This window comes from Cetorhinus maximus, chromosome 19, assembly GCF_964194155.1.
Source record: "Cetorhinus maximus chromosome 19, sCetMax3.hap1.1, whole genome shotgun sequence".
Classification (NCBI taxonomy): domain Eukaryota; kingdom Metazoa; phylum Chordata; class Chondrichthyes; order Lamniformes; family Cetorhinidae; genus Cetorhinus; species Cetorhinus maximus.
Window position 1 is genome coordinate 12,905,587 of NC_135897.1, and position 20,357 is coordinate 12,925,943.

At 38.4% G+C, this 20,357-nt stretch overlaps 1 protein-coding gene across 1 annotated transcript in view; it reads left to right on the forward strand.

Moving 5' to 3' along the window:
• LOC144693662 (lactosylceramide 4-alpha-galactosyltransferase-like) overlaps positions 1–18,972 on the forward strand; it is a 76,653-nt gene extending 57,681 nt beyond the window's left edge. Inside the window, exon 3 of the mRNA XM_078563527.1 lies at positions 17,265–18,972. Within this exon, the coding sequence (XP_078419653.1) occupies positions 17,265–17,849 (585 nt within the window). The 3' untranslated portion in view covers positions 17,850–18,972. The remainder of the gene's footprint in view (positions 1–17,264) is intronic.
• Positions 18,973–20,357: the final 1,385 nt, after the last annotated feature.

The following is a 20,357-nucleotide window of genomic DNA, read 5'->3' on the forward strand; positions in this document are numbered from 1 at the left end:
AAGATGATGCATAATTGCTGAATTAGAATTCCTTATGCATTTTGGATTTAAGTTCAGTTTCTCAGAAGCAAAATTTCAGGTCCAGAGAAATCATTTACAGAATCAGAAAGATGATCAGGGTCATTTTCTTTTTGAAAGTCAGTGTTTATCTCAATTATTCAGACTGCACGTTGTTCATTACTGTTATGGGGACTATTAAGAAACTCCCTGGCCTGCAGAATGTTCATTCAATCCTTGTCTAGTAAACATTACACAAAACTTTTTAATTTGTTTTTTCTTTTCTCAGCCTGAGACAATAAGAACATAAGAAATAGCAGGAGAAAGTCATTTGGCCCCTTGAGCCTGCTCTTCAATTCATGGCTGATCTGATTGTAGCTTTAACTCCGCTTTCCTGCCTGTCCCCCATAACAATTGACTGTATTACGGATTGTTATGGACGGAAAGAGATGTGGGGTAATTTCTCCCTTTTCTCATCTTTCGGCTGACCGCAACATGATGTTGTTCTTTGAGAAGTAATGTTTTAACCTCTTGAGTGCTGTGACTTGAAAGGTTAGGAAACCAAACTTTCTTGTAAGGTTAAATCAGAAGAAAAAGATAAACATATATTTCTCACAACATGCAAAATGTACTCAACAATCACCTCTTCATTCACACATGAAAGGATGATTTCTAAAGATGTAACTTGCACTGAGATATTTAAAATTCTCGAGAGTCAAGATTACTCTATTTTTCCAAGTAGTTTGTCAAAAGTGTTGCAGACCGGGAAATTCTCTTTTGGTTCACTGAAGAAGAAAAAATGGAGGTCAGAAGTTTCTAGTAATGAACTCTCTGTACTCCAACCAATGGCAGGTTTCTGGCTTTCCAGCCTAGTTGTGGTTGAGCCTCTAAAATGAAGAAATATGTCTAGCAGATAAAACAAATAATCCCTAATTCTTTGACTAAGATGGCTTTTGAGGCAGGGTCCTCCCTTGTGCTAGGCAAGAGATGGCTTCCCTTTAGTCTTCGCATCCCAGATTGACTTACTGGGCTGCCCTTGTGGATTAATAAACTATTTCTTGCCACAAGTCAGTTTCAGTCATATGCTGACGGTGTCGATGTATTCCATTGCCCCCACAATGGGTAGAGGGCAGTGTAATTGAAACACAATAGGAGAATGTTTGATATCCCATCAACATTCCAGCTATGATTATCCTACTGAATATCTTTATTTGAAATTCCACCTTCATGGAGCCAGTAAGTCTAGCAAACATCGTCATTTTAAATCTCTTCCATTGAAGTGGTGAAGGGGAGTCATTCAGCACTGGGGAAAGCCATATCCCGGAGGTTTGTTCAGACATGTCTGTACAGAAATGACAAAAGAAGTCACCTGACTCCCTGGAGTCCATTTTGTGAAGGTACAGTGTCCATATTCCATCTTGCTTTTTACAAGTTGTGTCCATCTTCCAATAAGCTTTACAGGCATGTAGCGTGACCATAACAAGATCAAAAATCTATCTAACTCAGCCTTGAAAATATCCAATGACTCTGCCTCCATTGCTCGCTGTGGAAGAGAATTCCAAAGTCTAATGACCCTCTGAGAGAAGAAATTTTTCCTCATCTCTGTCTTAAATGGGAGATCTCTTATTTTGAAACTGTATCCCCTAGTTCTAGATTCCCCCAGGAGAGGAAACATCCTCTCAGCATCTACCCTGTCAAGCCCCCTCAAAATCCTATATGCAACATTATGATTACCTCTCATTCTTCCAAACTCCAAGGAATATCGGCCAAACCTGCTCAACCTTTTCATCCCAGGAATCAACTTAGTGAATCTTCTCTGAACTGCATCTGATGAAAATACATCCATCCTTAAATAAGAGATCAAAACTGTACACAAGTGTGCAATGGGGATTGTCTCGATATTCTAGTTAATTCCATATGTATACAATGTTGAAATGACTTCATTCACCTAAGCACCGAGGGTGTGGCTTAACTGAGTAGACTGTGGGTGTCAGAGGAACCATTCCCTGGAGGTTGGTAGCTATTTTGATTGGCAACTCAACTAGTTAATCCCTGATACTGAGCTGGGGGAGAGTCAGGTTCAAATCTTTTTGTTCGTCAGTTAAACAGGAAGTCAGAATCTGCAGGAGTTCAAAATATAAGTTGGTTAGTGAGGTAGAGAAGACAATAGAGTCAGTCAGTTCAATGAGTACAGATTGGGAAGAAGCAAAGCATTTAGACTCCCAGAGGAAAGGTTGTCTATCCCACAAATAGAATCCTTTTAACCCAATCACCACAATACAGTTTTCCATCTGCTTGTGCCAACAGTGCCGTGACTTTGTTGGTGCAAAGGAAATATCATCAGATTGCAGAAATGTTTAAAGATTTTGTACGTGAAGGGAAAGTCTTTCCATGTGTACAGGGTGGAACATGCAAAGATATTAGTCAGCCCTTAATGTTATGGGATAGTGCTACTTGTTGCCCAGAGAGGATATTGCAGGAATGAGTAGTGGTAAGTGGAATTCATGGAGATGCTAAACATGTTCCATTGTGGAAGGTAAATTTAAAAAGTAAGTTGAAAACAGGAGAGGTGATTGTTGGGGTAGTGGAAAAATTGCCCATTGCAGGGGTTCAATTTATCCTAGGTAATAATATAGCTGGGTCACAGATGTTGGTGATGTCTACTGTAGTCGAGCAGCTTGTGAAGACACATTTAACAGAGATGTTGCACAAAGAGCACCCTGGATTGTTTCCAGGTTGTGTAGTAACGAGATCACAAACTCTCAGGCTTAAACAGGAAGAAGAGGGATCTAAAAGACAGGGGAAGGCTGCTCACATCCAATTAGGATCTGCCTTTGAGGAGAGGAGGAGAAGTTGAAGAGAGTGAGGCTGAAGTAGTTAGCTCAGTGAAATTGGTAGAATTACAGCAAAAATATTCACGAATAAAGCAGTTTCATCACTCAGCTTATTCAGAAACAGAGGCAGAATGTATTCCAGTGTGTTATTACCTTAAAAATAAAGTGTTACTGAAGAAATGGAGACTGTCTCATATTCCAGCAGATGAGAAGTGGGCAGTAGTACATCAAATAATAACCCCATCTGGATATGGAAATGAAATATTGAGAGTGGCTCATGAAGTTTCAATAGGGGGACATTTAGGAATTAGAAAAACTCAGGTGAAAATACAAAAATATTTCTATTGGCTTGGACTGCCTAAAGATATAGTCAAATTCTGTAGAACATGTCACACATGTCGGGTGACAGGAAAACCTCAAGCAGTGATTAAGCCTGTGCCTTTAATTCCGATTCCAGCATTTGAGGAACCTTTTACCAGAGTCCTGATTGATTGTAGGTCTGACAGCATCTGCGGAGAGGAATACAGTTAACGTTTCGAGTCCGTATGACTCTCATCAGAACTAAAGAAAAATAGAAATGAGGTGAAATATAAGCTGTTAGAAGGGGGTAGAGGGCCAGCTCCACCTGTCCCGTCCCCCTCTAACAGCTTATATTTCACCTCATTTCTATTTTTCTTTAGTTCTGATGAAGAGTCATACGGACTCGAAACGTTAACTGTATTCCTCTCCGCAGATGCTATCAGACCTGCTGAGTTTTCCCAGCTATTTTTGTTTTTGTTTCAAGATTTCCAGCATCCACAATATTTTGCTTTTATCCTGGTTGATTGTGTAGGCCCCTCCCTAAGACTAAGAGTGAAAATCAGTACTTGCTGACAATCATGGATGTGTTCACCAGATTTCTGGAAGCGATACCTTTATGAAATATTACAGCAAAGAGGATTGTAGAGGAGTTGACCAAATCCTTTACAAGATAGGGGTTACCAAAAGAAATACAGGGTTTGAATTTCATGTCACAGCTGTTTAAGGAAGTGATGAACAGCCTGGGGATAAAGCAGTTTAAGTCATCAGCTTATGACCCTGAACCAATGTGCTTTAGAGAGATGGCATCAAACTTTAAAAACTATGAGAGCTTATAGTCAAGACTACCCACAGGACTGGGATTGAGGGATCCGTTCTTGTCGTTCACTATTAGGGATGTCCCTAATGAAGCAATAGGGTTTAGCCCTTTTGAATTAGTCTATGGTCATGAGGTAAGGGGACCACTTAAGTTGATTCAGGAGAAACTAGTGGCTCAGAGTTCGGAAGCTACTCTCTTGGATTATGTGACAAAATTCAGAGAAAGATTGAACAGAGCATGTGAGTTAGCTAAGGAACATTGAAAGATCACAGCAGGTGATGAAGACGTGAGCAGATAAGAGGACAAAAGCTCGTAGTTTTGTTGCTGGAGAGAAGGTGTTAGTGTTGTTACCAGTGTTGGGCGAACCATTAAAGTTGAGGTTTAGTGGTTCTTACAGGATTGAAAAGGGACTGAGTGAAGTATATTATTTAATAAATACACCAGATAGAAGAAAGAAGTAGATGGTGTGTCATGTAAATATGCTTTAATAGTACTTTGACAGGGAAGATAACCAGAAGGAATTATTAGTAGTGGTAGATAAGGAAAAGGAGGTAGAAATTAAGGATTCTGAAATTGACTTTCTTCTAATTAAATTGGACAAAGAGGGGCTACTTAAAAATTAAATGCAATATTGAGTTACGTTCCAGACAAGTGTTAGTGATTTGCAAAAGCTATTGCAGCCACACAAAGCTATTTGTGGGAATAAGCTGGGGGAAAAAATTAACATTGCATGATGTAGATGTGGGAGATTCAGTTTCAACAAAACAACATCCTTATAGATTAAATCCAGTAAAATTGGCTCAAGTGCAAAAAGAAATAGAATTCATGCTTCAAAATGACAACATTGAGTCTAGTTGCAGTAACTGGAGTTTGCCTAAGGTGATGGTGCCAAAACTGGATGGAACACACGGACTGTGTGTGGATTATCAAAAAGTAAACACAGTGACAAAAGCCAATTCATATCCTATTCCACAGTTGGAAGATTGCATTGAGAAAGTGGGATAATCACAGTTTATCACGAAGATTGATTTGCTGAGAGGATATTGGCAAGTACCGTTATCAGAGAGAGCAAAAGAAATATCGCCTTTTGTAATGCCAGATGGACTAAATCAGTTTAAAGTTATGCCGTTTGGTATGAAGAATGTACCAGCAAGATTTCAAAGAATGACAAACAAAGTAATTGCAGGACTGAACAATTCTGCTGTTTAATATTATGACTTGGTAGCTTTCAGTCAAACATGGGAGGAGCATTTACAACATCTGAAAGAACTGTTGATTGACTGCAAGAAGCTAATTTGGTGGTGAACTTGGCTAACAGTGAATTTCCAAAAGTGCAAGTTACATATTTAGGCAGTACTGTTGGACATGGCCAGGTGGCCCCATGAGATGTGAAAGTAAAAGCCATCCTGAATTTCCCAGTGGCTACAACAAAGCTGGAAGTTTTAAGGCTTCTAGGCATGAGTGGAGTTTATCGTAAGTTTGTGCCAAATTTTAGCAGTGTGATTGCTCTATTGACTGAACTACTGAAAAAGAACAAGAAATTTCAATGGACACAGGAGTATCAGAATGCATTTGACAGTTTAAAAATTGTGTAGTTTACTACACCAATTTTGACAGCACCAAGATATGCCAAGCAGTTTAAGTTGGTGATTGATGCAAGTGATTTGGGTATTGATGCTGTGTTATTACAGGAAGATGAAACAAGAATTGAAAAGCCTGTAGGATATTTTTCACAGAAGCTGAATGTACATCTGGGTCTGGTGTTAGCGTTGCAGCATTTCAAGGTTTATGTTGCAAAAAATTCTTCAGAAACAATTGTTTATACAGACCACAATCCTTTAAAATTTCTGGACAAATTTTGAAGTGCAAGACTACCATTTAATTTGCAGATTGTATATGTGGCTGGACAAGAAAACTTAATTGCAGATGCAATTAAAGTTCAAAGGAAATTGGACATTTAAAACATTGGACTGAGATGACCTCTGTTGATACAAAGGCTTTGTATATATTGTCATGTTAATGAATATACTTGGTAATAACTTGTGCATATAGATAAATATAGTAAATGCAAAATAAGTTGAGAAAATGAAAGCATCTTTTAGAATTATGCCAGTTCATTTTTTCCATAAGAATGGAGGTGTAAAGGAAATATCTCTTTTTTTTAATAGTACTGTGGGATACTAAAGCAGGCTTATGGGAACTGAGTGTCTGTATGTTTGTGTGTGTGTGTCTAGTTTAAATAAACTGCAGACAGTCAGACTGCAAGGTTTGAATCATCAAAAGGACTAGGTGTAAAACAAGCTTTTGAAATGGAGATGGGTAAGCTAGGATGAAGTCTTAGCATATTGTGTGAATGGAATTTCCATTTTTATATAAGTTGAGAGGTTGTTTGATTTTCAAAGGGAAGTGATAAGATGTTTACAACTGGCAAGATAAATAAAACAAAGTTATTAAGTTTATTTTTCCCGAAAGTGCTGGCCATGATGACAACATGAAAGATTTTAATATTCTGGGATAAGTAACTTCCAAAGAAAGGTTGAAACAATGGGATTTACAGATCAAAAGGGAGAAAATATATTTAAAGAAAGGTGCAAAGCTGTATGGGAGTGGTCGTGTGAAATCTTGGAAGTTGCGCTGTGAAAAAGACCTGTGGAAAAGCACTAGCCACCCTGGAGAAGGTTGCTGTTCCAGTAACCAAGGTTTTGTTAAAAGCTTTTGGAGTTCCATTGTGGAGTGAGAGGGAGAGAGAAGCTGTTAAATACCTCCCTTATGGCAATCGTGGGTGCTGCTGGTAATATTGCTGGGTGGTTTATAGATTAAGAATCTATTTGGACTGTTGTCTGAAAGGGGTGTGTAGTTGGGAGTTAAGTAGAAATCTTGTGAGAACTTTATAAAACTAAATGTAACTGTGTAAATGTAGTCTTGTGTGTTTTAAGTTTTTTTTTCTTTTGTCAATAAATGTCTTAATTTAATCTTTAAAATCTCTAATGGTGGTAGTCAACTCATTACTTCTGACTTCAGTGCAAAAGCCTTCTCGTAATAAATATAAATTGCAAAAGCGTTGTGATAATGTGGTCAAGTTTCCCTTTTGGATTTGGTCAGCCTAGCATAACACATGCCATATTATAACACCAGTGGTTTTCCTTGCTGGAGTTGTCTTAGCCACCTGTATCATCGATATCTGTTAGGTCTTCTAGTATCCAACAGTTCGTAATATTCACATTTTTAGACTCAAAATGCGGCAGTTCCACTGAGTGTATTTCTTATGCCCATGTGGCTTGTGGATTGATATACATTGTTGCTTGGCACCTGACTGCAGCACAATAGTAAATGTAGCCCCCTGGATGTACATCCACATAACAGTTTGTTTCTAACTCTTTATGAATAGTATAATAATACAATATCCCTCTTTTTTAAAAATAGTATAATGCCTTTTATATCAATACACCTGTTATAATTATTAACTAGACTGAAGAAGATTAACAATCACCTTTCATAATTAAACTGAATACATTAAGATTCTGTTATACCTTGTTTACTTTTTGCAAAACATTATTCACAGTATCACTTAGATGGTAGAATGTTGTGCTTCCATCTTGTAGATTTGGCATTCATCACTCTCCATAATGAGTTAACATGCTGCACAAGCAGTGTTGTGTGTGCATTTCTCCTGGTGTTGTAGGAGTCATGCTTGATGTCACTATTACTGGTGATGATGCCTCACTGGTTTAGTGATGTTGATGAAGACCTTTTCTGCTTTTCCAGCTCAGATGTGGGTCGATTATGGACTTGGTCCCTTCTCATTTGCTACCGGCTTCAGTCTCGATGATGGATGACCTTGGAGTCTCAGCTTCACCAACAACATTTGCTGGTTCTAGGTTTTCATGATTAGATCTTGTACGTGTACAGTTTGACCTTTCAACAACTCAGAGGGATGCTTGTTGAATTATTGACTTCCTTCTACCTGTGCATCAGCGAGTTGTTGTCTTACTTCCTCCTGATCATTTGGAGGATGTATCTTACTGGCAGAGTTGGCTTAAAACTTCCTTCCATTCAACAGCTCTGCAGGCGATTTCATGTCAGCCTTGAGAGGTGTAGATCGGAGTGACAATAAGACAAGGTTTAGATTTTCCTTTGTTACTCAGCATTTTGTGAAAGTTCTCTTGACTGTCTGGACAGGTCTTTCTATAAACATTTCTGATATCTTGGGAAGCTCTTGTATTGCCTCCTTCCCATTCCTTCCCTTTTCTCTGGTTTATCTCTCTGCCTCACTATTCCTCCCTGGTAACAGAATGACCATGTCCTGCACGATGCTCTCTAATACCTCCTCCTCCTCCTCTTCTTCTTCCCATGTAATATGGAGTGCCTCCAACTGTTTCTGAAGCCTGGGTGCTTTTAACCTATTGTGTCAATCTTTGACCTGGAATCAGTACAGTGAGGAAAAGTTGTAATTTTTTAAAATGTCTCTGGAATCTGTAATAGTTTAAAATGTTTGGAAAGGACTTCTAAGAGCTTGTATCAATTGTAAAGGGACCAGTTGTAATTTTCTTGAATGGTAAGAAAATCTGGCCCATATGACCTGACAACCCTTGACCTGGAAGCAATACCAACAGGAAGGAAGTTAGTATACAAAAATCTGAGTGCCCAGACATAGAGAACATAGACAAAGAAGCTATTGGTATAAGGAACAAAGGAGAGTTACAGGTAGAAGATGATTCGTACCCAGATACAGCGATGAAGAGAAAGCAGACAAAGATAGAAAGAGGAACACACCAAATTCTTGTGAGGAGAAGAAGCAAATCTGTCTCAGGAAGAGTCAGTTTTTCTGTTTGGCAGAAAAGGAGACAGGAGCTCTTGGAGGGAATGTGTGAGCTGGTTCAAAAAGGTCTAAAACCTGGAAAGATATGTGAATAGCTCAGAGATGCTAAACATAATGTTGTTTTTTGAGAAGTGGCCAAACCGTGAATTGGGGTGGTATTGGTTGGCTGCAAAGGAACTCTGGAAAGCTACCTGATCAGGACTGCCAGGACCTGAGGGAGAGATGGTTTGTAAAAGTGTGCCTTGCTGATGATTATCATAGCTGTGAAACTAGAGTTGAAAGCGTTTATTGGATAGGACTCCTGACCTACACTGCATGAGCAAAGAGCAACATATTGTGGAGCTATGTGGCTACATAATGCCACATGTGTGTGGGGAGTGATGTGGGTGTTTGTGTTTGTGTAAGATGTTGCATGGTCTATTTAAAGTGAAAATTATCTTTTTATTTGAAATATCGTTTTCCCGTTAATTCATGTTTAATTTACGTTGGTTCTGATTTGTGTCAAAGTCACAAAAAGGGGAAATTTTGTTAATTTCTTCCATTGGGGGTTGTTTGGTAATTTAGGTTTATGGTTTCCCCCATGGGGATTGTAACACTGTGAGTTCGTCTGGAGATAATCCTTCCATCTGTGGTGATTCTGGTCACACCATCGTTTCCAGATTCTCCCACGTTTTGTAAATCTGGCACAGCTCCGGTTTCCGCTCCCCTGACAGAATAAATGATGGACTTGGAAATTCAGTGAGAGCGATTTCAAACCAGCTACAATTCATTGCTCACCTCCAGTGTCGTAATCTTAAAACCACTCAAAACAATATGGATGCTGTAAACAGCCAGCTGTACAAATATGGGTAGCTCTTTTAAAGTGGGTCAGTTAGAAAATATACCGTCTCCAGCACTTTCACACCTCAGTTCACAATACCAACTTATCAATCAAACCAGTCCAGTCACAACTGATAATTTTGTGCTTAACCACTCATTTCAGTTCAAGCCAACTCATTTCACTCATTTGTATTCTTACACTGCTGGTCACATAACATTTGCATGCTGCAATTAAATTGCAAAATGTTAACAATTGTTCTAGTTTTATTTTCATTTTATAAACTCCATAGCGTTGGTTCTCAACACTTGGGAACATAGACAGGAAACCATTGTTATATTGAATTGTGATCTTTTAATCATACTATAGACTGGAGGCCAGTGTTTCGCCATTTCTCCCTCCAAGAAACCTTCCGCTTGCGTTTTTTTAAAACCATGCACGGTGATTTCTTGCTGGCTGCTTGTGAAAAAGGAAGAAGAGTTTGGTGTCTTTGCCAGCAAAAGTGTAGTATTTCCGGATTCAAATTATACAAATTGGAAGATTCAAGCCAGATGCTTGACTAGTCTTGGGCTCAAATGCATTGATTAAGGTTCAGTTTGGTTTTCCAGTCAGTGAACTGTCTCAGATAATCTGTCAGAGTAATAACTTGGATATCTACAATTTTTTGTTCATGATAACTCTGTTTATAGAGTGTTTCAATGGTGAATTCATTCTGTCTAATATGTGTCTTCTTAGAACTCAACAGTGCATAAACTCCAAATTTAATAAGTTGGTTACATCTGAGTGTGTCTGCTGTAAGCTGTCTCTTTTACCTACCTTGCTGAAGGATCCAGTACATGAGAGCGAGATGAGCAATTCAGTATGTTGTCTTTGATCATTCAGTGACACAATCTTGTGACATCTAACATTTCAAACAGCCTATAGTATTATTAAAATATCACAATTCAATATAACAATGGTTCTTGTCTATGTTCCTAAGTGTTGAAAACAAATGCTATAGTGTATATAATGAAAGTAAAACTAGAACAATTGTGAACATTTTGCAATTTATTTGCAGCATGCAAATGTTATGTTGGGTTCAAACAAAACACCTATTTGTGTATTACACAAGCAATATTTCAGCATGAGCCATGGAACACAGCAATAATATGGTCAGAAATTCTCATTTCAGTATAGTTTCTTCTGAAGCCTGAGGTGGTGTTTTTGTATATTTTTAATTAGATTTTTAATTGATAAGCACTGTGACATGTCTCAGAAGACATTGGCTCTTGTGACATCTCCTCCATCTTCCCATCAAGTTGAAAATTGTTATCACACAGTAGTTGCTAAAGCTGAGTTATTTTAAAAATCTCAGAAGGATACATTAAACAACTGTTGTAACCTATATTTTTAAGTGGTATGTTTGAAATGTAGCTCTAAATTCTAGAATTAGACCACCAGTTCTCAAGAGGTTTTTATATCAAACTACATGAGACATTTATTAATTTACAAGTTAAATATAAACATCTGGCTACAAATTACTATGATCATAACTTTTAGCAAATTCCCAAACTAATCCCATTATGGCAACAACAACCTATAGACTTTAAGCAGACACCAGGCAAAGCATTTTTGCTTTACAAATTCAAAATGAGGTTCCTTGCACTTTGGTTCCTTTGCAGACACAGTTGTAGGCTTACAGGCTTTGACCTTACATTGCCTCTGCCCTGCGCACACAAAACTGCTATCTGTTATACCTAGCATGACTCATTGAATGTCAATTCTCATTGTATCACCAGCACCCTTGGACTCCACCTCTTCTAACAATAAAACCCCTTTCATAGTACCAATTTTATCAGTAATATAAACATTGCTTGGTCTCTGCTAGCTAGGTGCCAGATTTCATTCCCCTTCTTGAGTGCTCTATTCAACAAAATGCCAATGCACTCTACCTCTCTTACATCTCAAAACCTAGTATACATCAAAGCACCCAGCCTGGCTGGCTTTAATCCGATTAAGACACACCTACAGACTAAACCTCTATTTTAAAAGAAAATTAATTCCCAATAATATACATTAATAGCTTCATGACACCCCCTCCCTACTCTCATAATTCTAAAATATGGCTTCATTTTTTAAAATAACCCATTTCTCACTATCTCCTATACTTATTATACTATTACATTACCAGATGCATGCATTAACATAACAATATATATAAATATATAAACAAGTCCTTGGTATTAACAGAAACCACTCCAGTTCAGTGTCTAGGTTTTTTTCCAAAAATGTCCCATTTTCCTTCAAGCTTCAAACTCTTGATAATGCATCTGCGAACAGATTTTCTCTTCCAGCAATATGTATAATATGTAGATTAAATGGTTGTAATAATAGACTCCATCTGAAAAGCCTTGTACTTTTGTATCAAAATTTGTCCAAAAACTACAAAGGATTATGGTCTGTATAAACAATTGTTTCTGTTGAATTGTTTGTAACATAAATTTCAAAATGCTACAATTCTAACACCAAACCCAAAGTCTCTTTTTTTGATCATTGAATATATTCTCTGTTGTACATTCAGCTTCCATGAAAAATACCCTATCAGTTTTCCAATTCCAGTGTCATCATCTTGTAACAGTACAGCCCCAATGCCTATATCGCTTGCATCAACAGCCAACTTGAATTGCTTGGCTACTGCCAAAACTGGTGTTGTAGTTAATAACAGTTTTCAAATTATCGAATGACTTCTGACACTCCTGTGTCCATTGAAACTTCTTGTTCTTTTTTAATAGTTCAGTCAGTGGAGCAACCACTTGGCTAAAATTTGGTACAAATTTCCGGTAAAACCCACTCATGCCCAGAAATCTCAGAACTTCTCATTTTGAGGTAAGCACTGGGAAATCCACGATAGCCTTGACTTTCGCACCTCTCGGAGCCACCTTACCATGTCCAACAGTATGGCCTAGATATGTAACTTGCACTTTTGCAAATTCACTTTTAGACAAGCTCATCACCAAATTAGCTTCTTGTAGTTGAGTAAATAATTCTTCCAGATGCTGTAAATGCTCCTCCCACATCTGACTGAAAACAATTAGATTATCAATATAAACAGCATAATTGCTTAGACCCGCAATTACTTTGTCAGTCTTTGAAATGTTGCAGGTGCATTCTTCATACCAAATGGCATTCCTTTAAACTGATATAGTCCACTTGGCATTACAAAAGCTGATATCTCCTTTGCTCTCTCCGACAACAGTACCTGCCAATATCCTTTTAGCAAGTCAATCTTTGTGATAATTCTTTATTGTCCCACTTTCTCAATGCAATCTTCCAACTATGGTATGGGATATGAATCCATTTTTGTCACCGTATTCACCTTTCGATAGTCCACACACAGTCTTTGTGTTCCATCTGGTTTCGGCACAGTACAATAGGCGAACTCCATTTACTGCAATTAGACTCAATGATATCATTTTGAAACATGAAATCAATTTCTTTTTGTACTTGTGATAACTTTGCTGAGTTTAATAAGGTTTTTGCCTTATTGAAGATGAAACCTGTACAGACACATCATATATAGTTAAATCTGTCTTTCCCAGCTTATTCCCACAAATAGGTTTGTGTGACAGTAATAGGTTTTGCAAATCGCTTTGACACTTGTTTGGAAGGTAACTCAATATTTCATTTAAATTTTCAAGCACCACCTCATTATCCAATTTGTTTAGAGGAAAATCAATTTCAGAGTCCTGCACTTCTGCCTCTTTCTCATCATCCACCATCACTAATAACCTTTTTTGTTCCTCTTCCCTTTTTAAGCATATTTATATGACACACCCTCTGCTTTTTCTATCTGGAGTATTTATTAAATAATTTACTTCACTCAATTTCTTTTCAATCCTGTAAGGCCCACTAAATCTTGCATTTAATGAATCACCTAGTACTGGTAACAGAACTAATACTTCCTCTCCAGAAACAAAACTGTGAGTTTTAGCTTTCTTATCTGTCTTCACTTTCATCACTTGCTGTGATATCTTTAAATATCCCCTGGCCAATTCATATGCTCTGTTCAATCTTTCCCTGAAATTTGATGCGTAATCCAGAAGAGTTTCTAAATTTTGATCCACCAGTTTCTCATGAATCAAATTCAGTGGTCCCCATACCTCATTACCACAAACTAGTTCAAAAAGGCTAAAACCAGTTGATGCATTAGGAGCATCTCTAATAACAAATAACAAAAATGGAATTCCTGTACCCCAATCCTGCGCATATTCCTGACAACAAAAACAGAAAATGCTGGAAAAACTCAGCAGGTCTAACAGCATCTGTGGAGAGAAAAAAAAAACAGAGCTAACATTTTGAGTCTGTATTACTCTTCTTCAGAGCTGTTTTTCCAGCATTTTCTGATTTTGTTTCAGATTTCCAGCATCCGCAGTATTTTGCTTTTATCTTAGTGTTTAATTCACTGCCAATCCTGACAGTATGCTCTCATCATAGTTTTTAAAGTTTGATGCCATCTTTCCAAAGTTCTTTGTGACCCTGGATGATAAGCTGTTGACTTAAACTGTTTTACCCCCAAACTGTTCATTATTTCCTTAAACAGCTGTGACATAAAATTTGACCCCTGATCTGATTGTATTTCTTTAGGTAAACCATATTGTATGAAAAATGTAATTAATTCCTCCACAATCTTCTTAGTTGTAATGTTTCTTAAAAGTATAGCTCCAGGAAGCCGAGTAGACACATCCATTGTTGTCAATAAATACTGATTTCCACTTTTAATGTTAGGGAGAGGTCCTACACAATCAATCATGACCCTGGTAAAGGTTCTTCAAATGTTGGTATTGGGATTAAAGGTGCCAGCTTACTCACTGTTTATGGTTTTCTTGTTATTTGACATGTATGACAGGTTCTACAGAATTTGACTACATCCCTATGCAATCCTGGCCAAAAAAAAACCTCTATCTTTTCCTGTGTTTTCCTAATTCCTAAATGACCCTCTTTGGAATTTCATGAGCAATCCTCAGAATCTCATTTCTATACCCTAATGGGATAACAATCTGATGCACCTGTGAACACATTCCCACTTCTTCACCTATGACTGATTCTCCCTGTTTCACCTGTACACAAACCACTTGTTTCTCCTGTGCCTGAACCTCAGAACCCACTGTACTTTTACTTCCAGAGCTTTCCTGTACCCCAACAATTCCAACAGATTTTTCCTGCAATCTCCAACACATTGACTTTGTGTGCCCCACTTTATTACAATGAAAACACCTCAATTTTTGATTGTCACTTCTATCTTCAGCAACTTCCTTTTTATTCTGAGAAAAAACTTCCTGGGAAAATCCCAGCTACTCCTCTTCCTTGACTACCTACCTTCCTTTCACCCTCCCACTTTTTATCCTTTTCCAATTTGAACTAACTCATAATCATCAGCTTTCACTGCTGTTTGTCTTACAGAATCAGCCCTCTGTTCCTCCACGTGAGTTCTCACTACCAAAGGGATTGAATCTTTAAATTCTTCCAAAGCAATTACTTCCCTAAGGGCTGCATACATTGTGTCTATTTTTAACACCTGTATCCACCGGTCAAAATTACTTTGTTTTACTCTTTCAAACTCAATATAAGTTTGCCCCGGCTCTTTTCTCATATTCCTAAATTTCTGCCTGTAGGCTTCAGAAACTAACTCATATGCACTCAAAATAGCTTCCTTCACCGACATTTATTCTGAAAGTGAAGCATATACCTCGTGCCCTACCTAACAACTTAGACTGTAATAAAAACTTCCAGTTTTCCTGTGGCCATTTCATCTGTTTAGCTAGCTTCTCAAATTAAATAAAGAATGCTTCAATATCTTTTCCCTCAAACTTTGGAAGAAATTGTACGAATTTAAACATATCCCCACTGGGTTCTACTCTAGAGATAAATCCTTACCCACTGGTATCTCTTTTCGAACTGCCAACATTTTCAGTTAGAATTCTCTCTCTCTCTCTCTTTCCTCCTTCTCCATCTTCACAAATTTTAATTCCTTTGCTTCTAGTCCAAACTTTTTCATTTGCAACTGAAATCTCATTACCTCCAGCTGTGACTCACTAGTGTCAGGTTTCACTTCCAACTGTAGATGTTGTGCTATACTTTTAACTATATCAGATTTCCTAACCCCTGCAGGTAACCCCAATTTTAACTTATCTGCCAGCTCTGTTAACATATTTTTGGTTAGTTTCTCCAACCCAATCAGAGTTATCTCTTTTACTCCCAGACAAGTCTTGGCAGTTGCCAAAGCCATCTTGCAGTCTCACCACTTCTAAAATACCTCACCAACTCTGAATTAAAAGTGCCTCTCGTACTCATAAGCTTAAGATTCACCAATTTCAAGCCAATCAAGGAATTAGAAATATAATTTATCCCAGACGAGCCCCCAATTGTAATGACCGATGCAGTTGGTAAAGCTGAGTTATTTAAAAATGCCAGAGGGAAACATTAAACAACTGTCATAACCTATAATTTTAAGTGTTATGTTTGAGATACGACTCTACATTCAGGAATCAGAGCATCAGTTCTCGAAGTTTTACATTACACTAAATGAAACATTTTATTAATTTACCCAGGTTAAAATATGTATACACATGGCTACAAATTACTACTATCACAACTTTTAACAAATTCCTGGATAAGCCCCCAATTGTTATGACACAACAGTTGGTAAAGCTGAGTTATTTAAAAAATACCAGAGGGAATTTTAAACAGCTGTCATATCCAATATTTTCAAGTGGCATATTTGAGATACAGCTCTAAATTCAGGAATAAGGCCACCAGTTCTCGAGAGGTTTTTATATCAAACTACATGAGACATTTATTAATTTACACAGGTTGAATATAAACATGCAGCTACAAATTACTACTATCATAACTTTTGACAAATTCCCAAACTAATGTCCATTATGGCAACAACAACTTATGGACTTTAAGCAGACACCAGGCAAAGCATTTTCATCTTACAAATTCAGAATGAGGTTCCTTTCACTTTGGTTCCTTTCCAGGCACAGTGGTAGGCTTACAGACTTTGATCTTACATTGCCTCTGCCCTGCGCACACAAAACTGTTATACCCAGCACATGTCATTGAATGTAAATTCTCATTGGATCACCAGCCCCTTTTGAACTCCACCCCTTCTAACAATAAAACCCCTTTCATGGTGCCAATTTTATTAGTAATATAACCATTGCTTGTTCTTTGCTAGCTAGCTGTCAGATTTCAATCCCCTTCTTGAATGCTCTATTCAACAAAATGCCAATGCACTCTACCTCTCTTACATCTCAAAACTAGTACACATCAAAGCACCCAGCCTGGCTGGCTTTAATCCGATTAAGACATACCCACAGACTAAACCTCTATTTTAAAAGAAAAATAATTTCCAATAATATACATTAATAGCTTCATGACAAAATGTAGACTTTGCCGGATGCAATAGGGAAAGAGGCTTCAGTTTCTGTCCATCGAAAGACCAGGCAAGTTTAAGGCTAAACCAGCCCAGGTTCTCCTATCCATGTGTAGCAACTTGCAGGCTGTTACAAAGTACTCTCAGTAATTGGTCCTCAACCAGGGAGCATTGTGTGCAGGGAGGGGACAGCATTTGACAGAAAGGACCATTTTAATATCAAAACTTGCAAATGATGATTCTGCTATTCTGTTATTATACAGGTAGATCCTGACATGGAAAAATACTGGGTTCATGTGCTGTCCGATGCCTGTCGGATAGCGCTGCTGTGGAAGTATGGAGGAATCTACCTGGACACGGATGTCATTTCACTCAAGCCCTTGAAGTTCCAAAACTTCATCTGTGCACAATCAAAAAATTATGCTAATGGTGCAGCTTTGGGATTTACCCGCAGTCATTCTTTTACAGAGATGTGCTTAACGGATTATGTTGAGAATTATGATGGAGAAGCCTGGGGCCATCAGGGTCCAGACCTGATGACTCGAATGTTGAAGAAATGGTGTGAAACTGATAATCTCGATGACTTCGTTAACAAAGAATGCAAAGGGATTTTGTACTTGTCCAGCAACTGGTTCTACCCAATTCCGTACACTAACTGGGAAAAATACTTTGAAAGAGATGGATGGAACGAGAATGATATTGAAAATGAATTCTCAAAGACTAGTGGGGCACATATCTGGAATTTTCTAAGTGGTCATTCTGAAGCTCAAATCAAAGGAAGTCAGTCATTAATGGAATACTTCTTTAGTAAATACTGTCCGAGCACATATAAATCTCTCCCAAAATGATGTCTGATTTTTATGTTGATTTGCATATTTGCATTGAATGTCAATTACTACAGAATCACTGCTAACCAAACCAATCATGATGGCTTATACCTTTGAGCCCCAATTGCCCTCATCACATTATTCCTTCACCTGTATCTTTCTACTGTCTGTGCAGCTGCTGGCTAATGGTAAGAAATGGGAAAAGTGGTCTCCTGCCTCTTGTTTTACCTTCTACCCTCCCCCTGTCCCCCTCCTGCACAAACGTCAGTGGCTGCACCAAGATTGGTTGATAGCTCATTTTTTTTTGTTACTAGCCCCTTCCTAAGGTCCCTATCTTCACTTTAATCTATGCATCTTAATTTAAAATTGTTCAATTCAGATTACATGTTGACTTTTTTTAGCACTAATATCATGTGTTTTTGACATTGCCTAATTCAAATGATTGGATAATTCATTTTCTCCAATGCAAAAACTGACAAGAGCAAAACCTGTTATTGGGACTAGACTGTACACAATATGAAGAATGGCAGTGAGTTTAACATTGGGAGGTGCCCCTGATCAACACCGCCTTCACACTGAGCCTGTAATGTACTAAGAAGCGCACATTCTGGGTTATGGTGCAACTACTACAAATCGTCTAGGCTGCGGTTTTTATTCATCAGTAACTTGCCGTAAGTATTTGCAGTCCCTTGGTCAAACATCTCTTGATAAAGTAGAACCAAAGCCTCTGATAGCATGGCTGTTAGTGCAATATTGTGTATGACTAACCTCTAATGTATTGCTCTTTACTATTGAAAGATCCCTTATGTGCATAAGATTACTTTTTTTACATGAATAGAGTACAATACACTCCTAAATCTCTAAGATATTTAGTTATGTCATTGACATTATCTTTTGAGTGAATCACTGCCTCTTGCCTTTACTGAGATTGTATTCGATATACACTGGATGCAAATATTGATTTTTATATTTGATAATTGATTTTGATTTTGACTATTTTGTATATTACAGATTTCTGTTTAAGATCTTCAATTTTCAGTGAAATGAGGGAAAACTTTGCACTATTGTTGCCTATTTATTAATTGGATGATGTTTTTGAATGAGTCTATTTGCTCAATTAAATGGCCTTGCAGATTCAAACTTTTTCATTGAACTGAATGGGACCGTCGCTTTGTGAAATTGTGCTTGTAGTCCAGCTGTGGTTACAATTGAAAGAGAAAGATCTCACAAGTTTGACAGATCTGCTCAACTCTTAACAAACAACTTTCCCCCCGCCCCCGCAACTAACGGTCTGGAGCCTGTATCTGAGTGAGACACAGAACTGCCGCTCAGAGACATTGTGTCAACTTGCTGCACATCACTGAGATTCCTTGTGTGGGACCTCTGGCTGTCATTATTGTGATTAGAGCACAGTCAGAACAAGTTCTTGTTATTAATGTTGAAATGTTAGCTTGTAAATTTGCCAGACATAGAGGTCTGTTTATTACAATGCACTGGAGTTATACTGCACCTACTGCAAACTTACTATTGAGACCCAAGGATGGGGTTTTGCGTTTGGCTTTAATCGGGAAGGGGTGGAGGGGGTTGCAAAAAACATGATGGGAATTGTTAAACATTCAATTGGGAGAGGTACCAAGTGTGCTGCCCAGTCACTATCACTACACTTGCTATGGGGAGTGAAAAATACCCTCAGCATGTGATTTCCTCATACAATGAGGATTATAAAGGCTGCTTGTTCTCAATTTTCACCCCTTGTGCCCTGAAGGCCTTCATTCCCTCGATGGAGTGTGGAAACCATCCCTCACCTTCTGAAGCTCTTATTTCCCTTGATGCTGCAGGGATACAAATCCTAACGTTAATAGGATTGGGTGAGAGGCACTGGTTAGAGTGTTGTGTTCATGTCTTTTCATTTTAAGAATGTGCCACATTCTAGTTGGGAGCCAGCTGTGGGCATGTGTGAAACTTGTGATCGAAGTTGAGCTTTTCCACCTGTCCTTAGAGTCCACTCAAAGAAAGGGACACTCTTTGAGACTAAAATGAACTGTCCGCCTTTCCCACAACCATAAACACAAATATTTTGGACCTCTCTCCACTTTAAAACAATTACCTATTCCAATCTTTGGACTGGCCCGTGCTGAATGACATTCAGCAGCTGAGAGGATGGGTAGCTACAATCTCCCTGGCTTCTGTCACTGTAATCTTGATCCATGTGGTGAGAGAATTGTGATGAGTGAAGTTTAAATGAATGAAATTTTCTTCGTTAACCGAGATTTTCCACCCACAGTGGTTGACAGGGCCCTCAACCGCATCCGGCCCATCTCCCGTGTATCTGCCCTCACATCTTCCTCTCCCTCCCAGAACCATGATAGGGTCCCCCTTGTCCTCACTTATCATCCCACCAGCCTCTGCATTCAAAGGATCATCCTCCGCCATTTCCGCCAACTCCAGCATGATGCCACCACCAAACACATCTTCCCTTCACCCCCCCTGGTGGCATTCCGCAGGGATCGTTCCCTCCGGGACACCCTG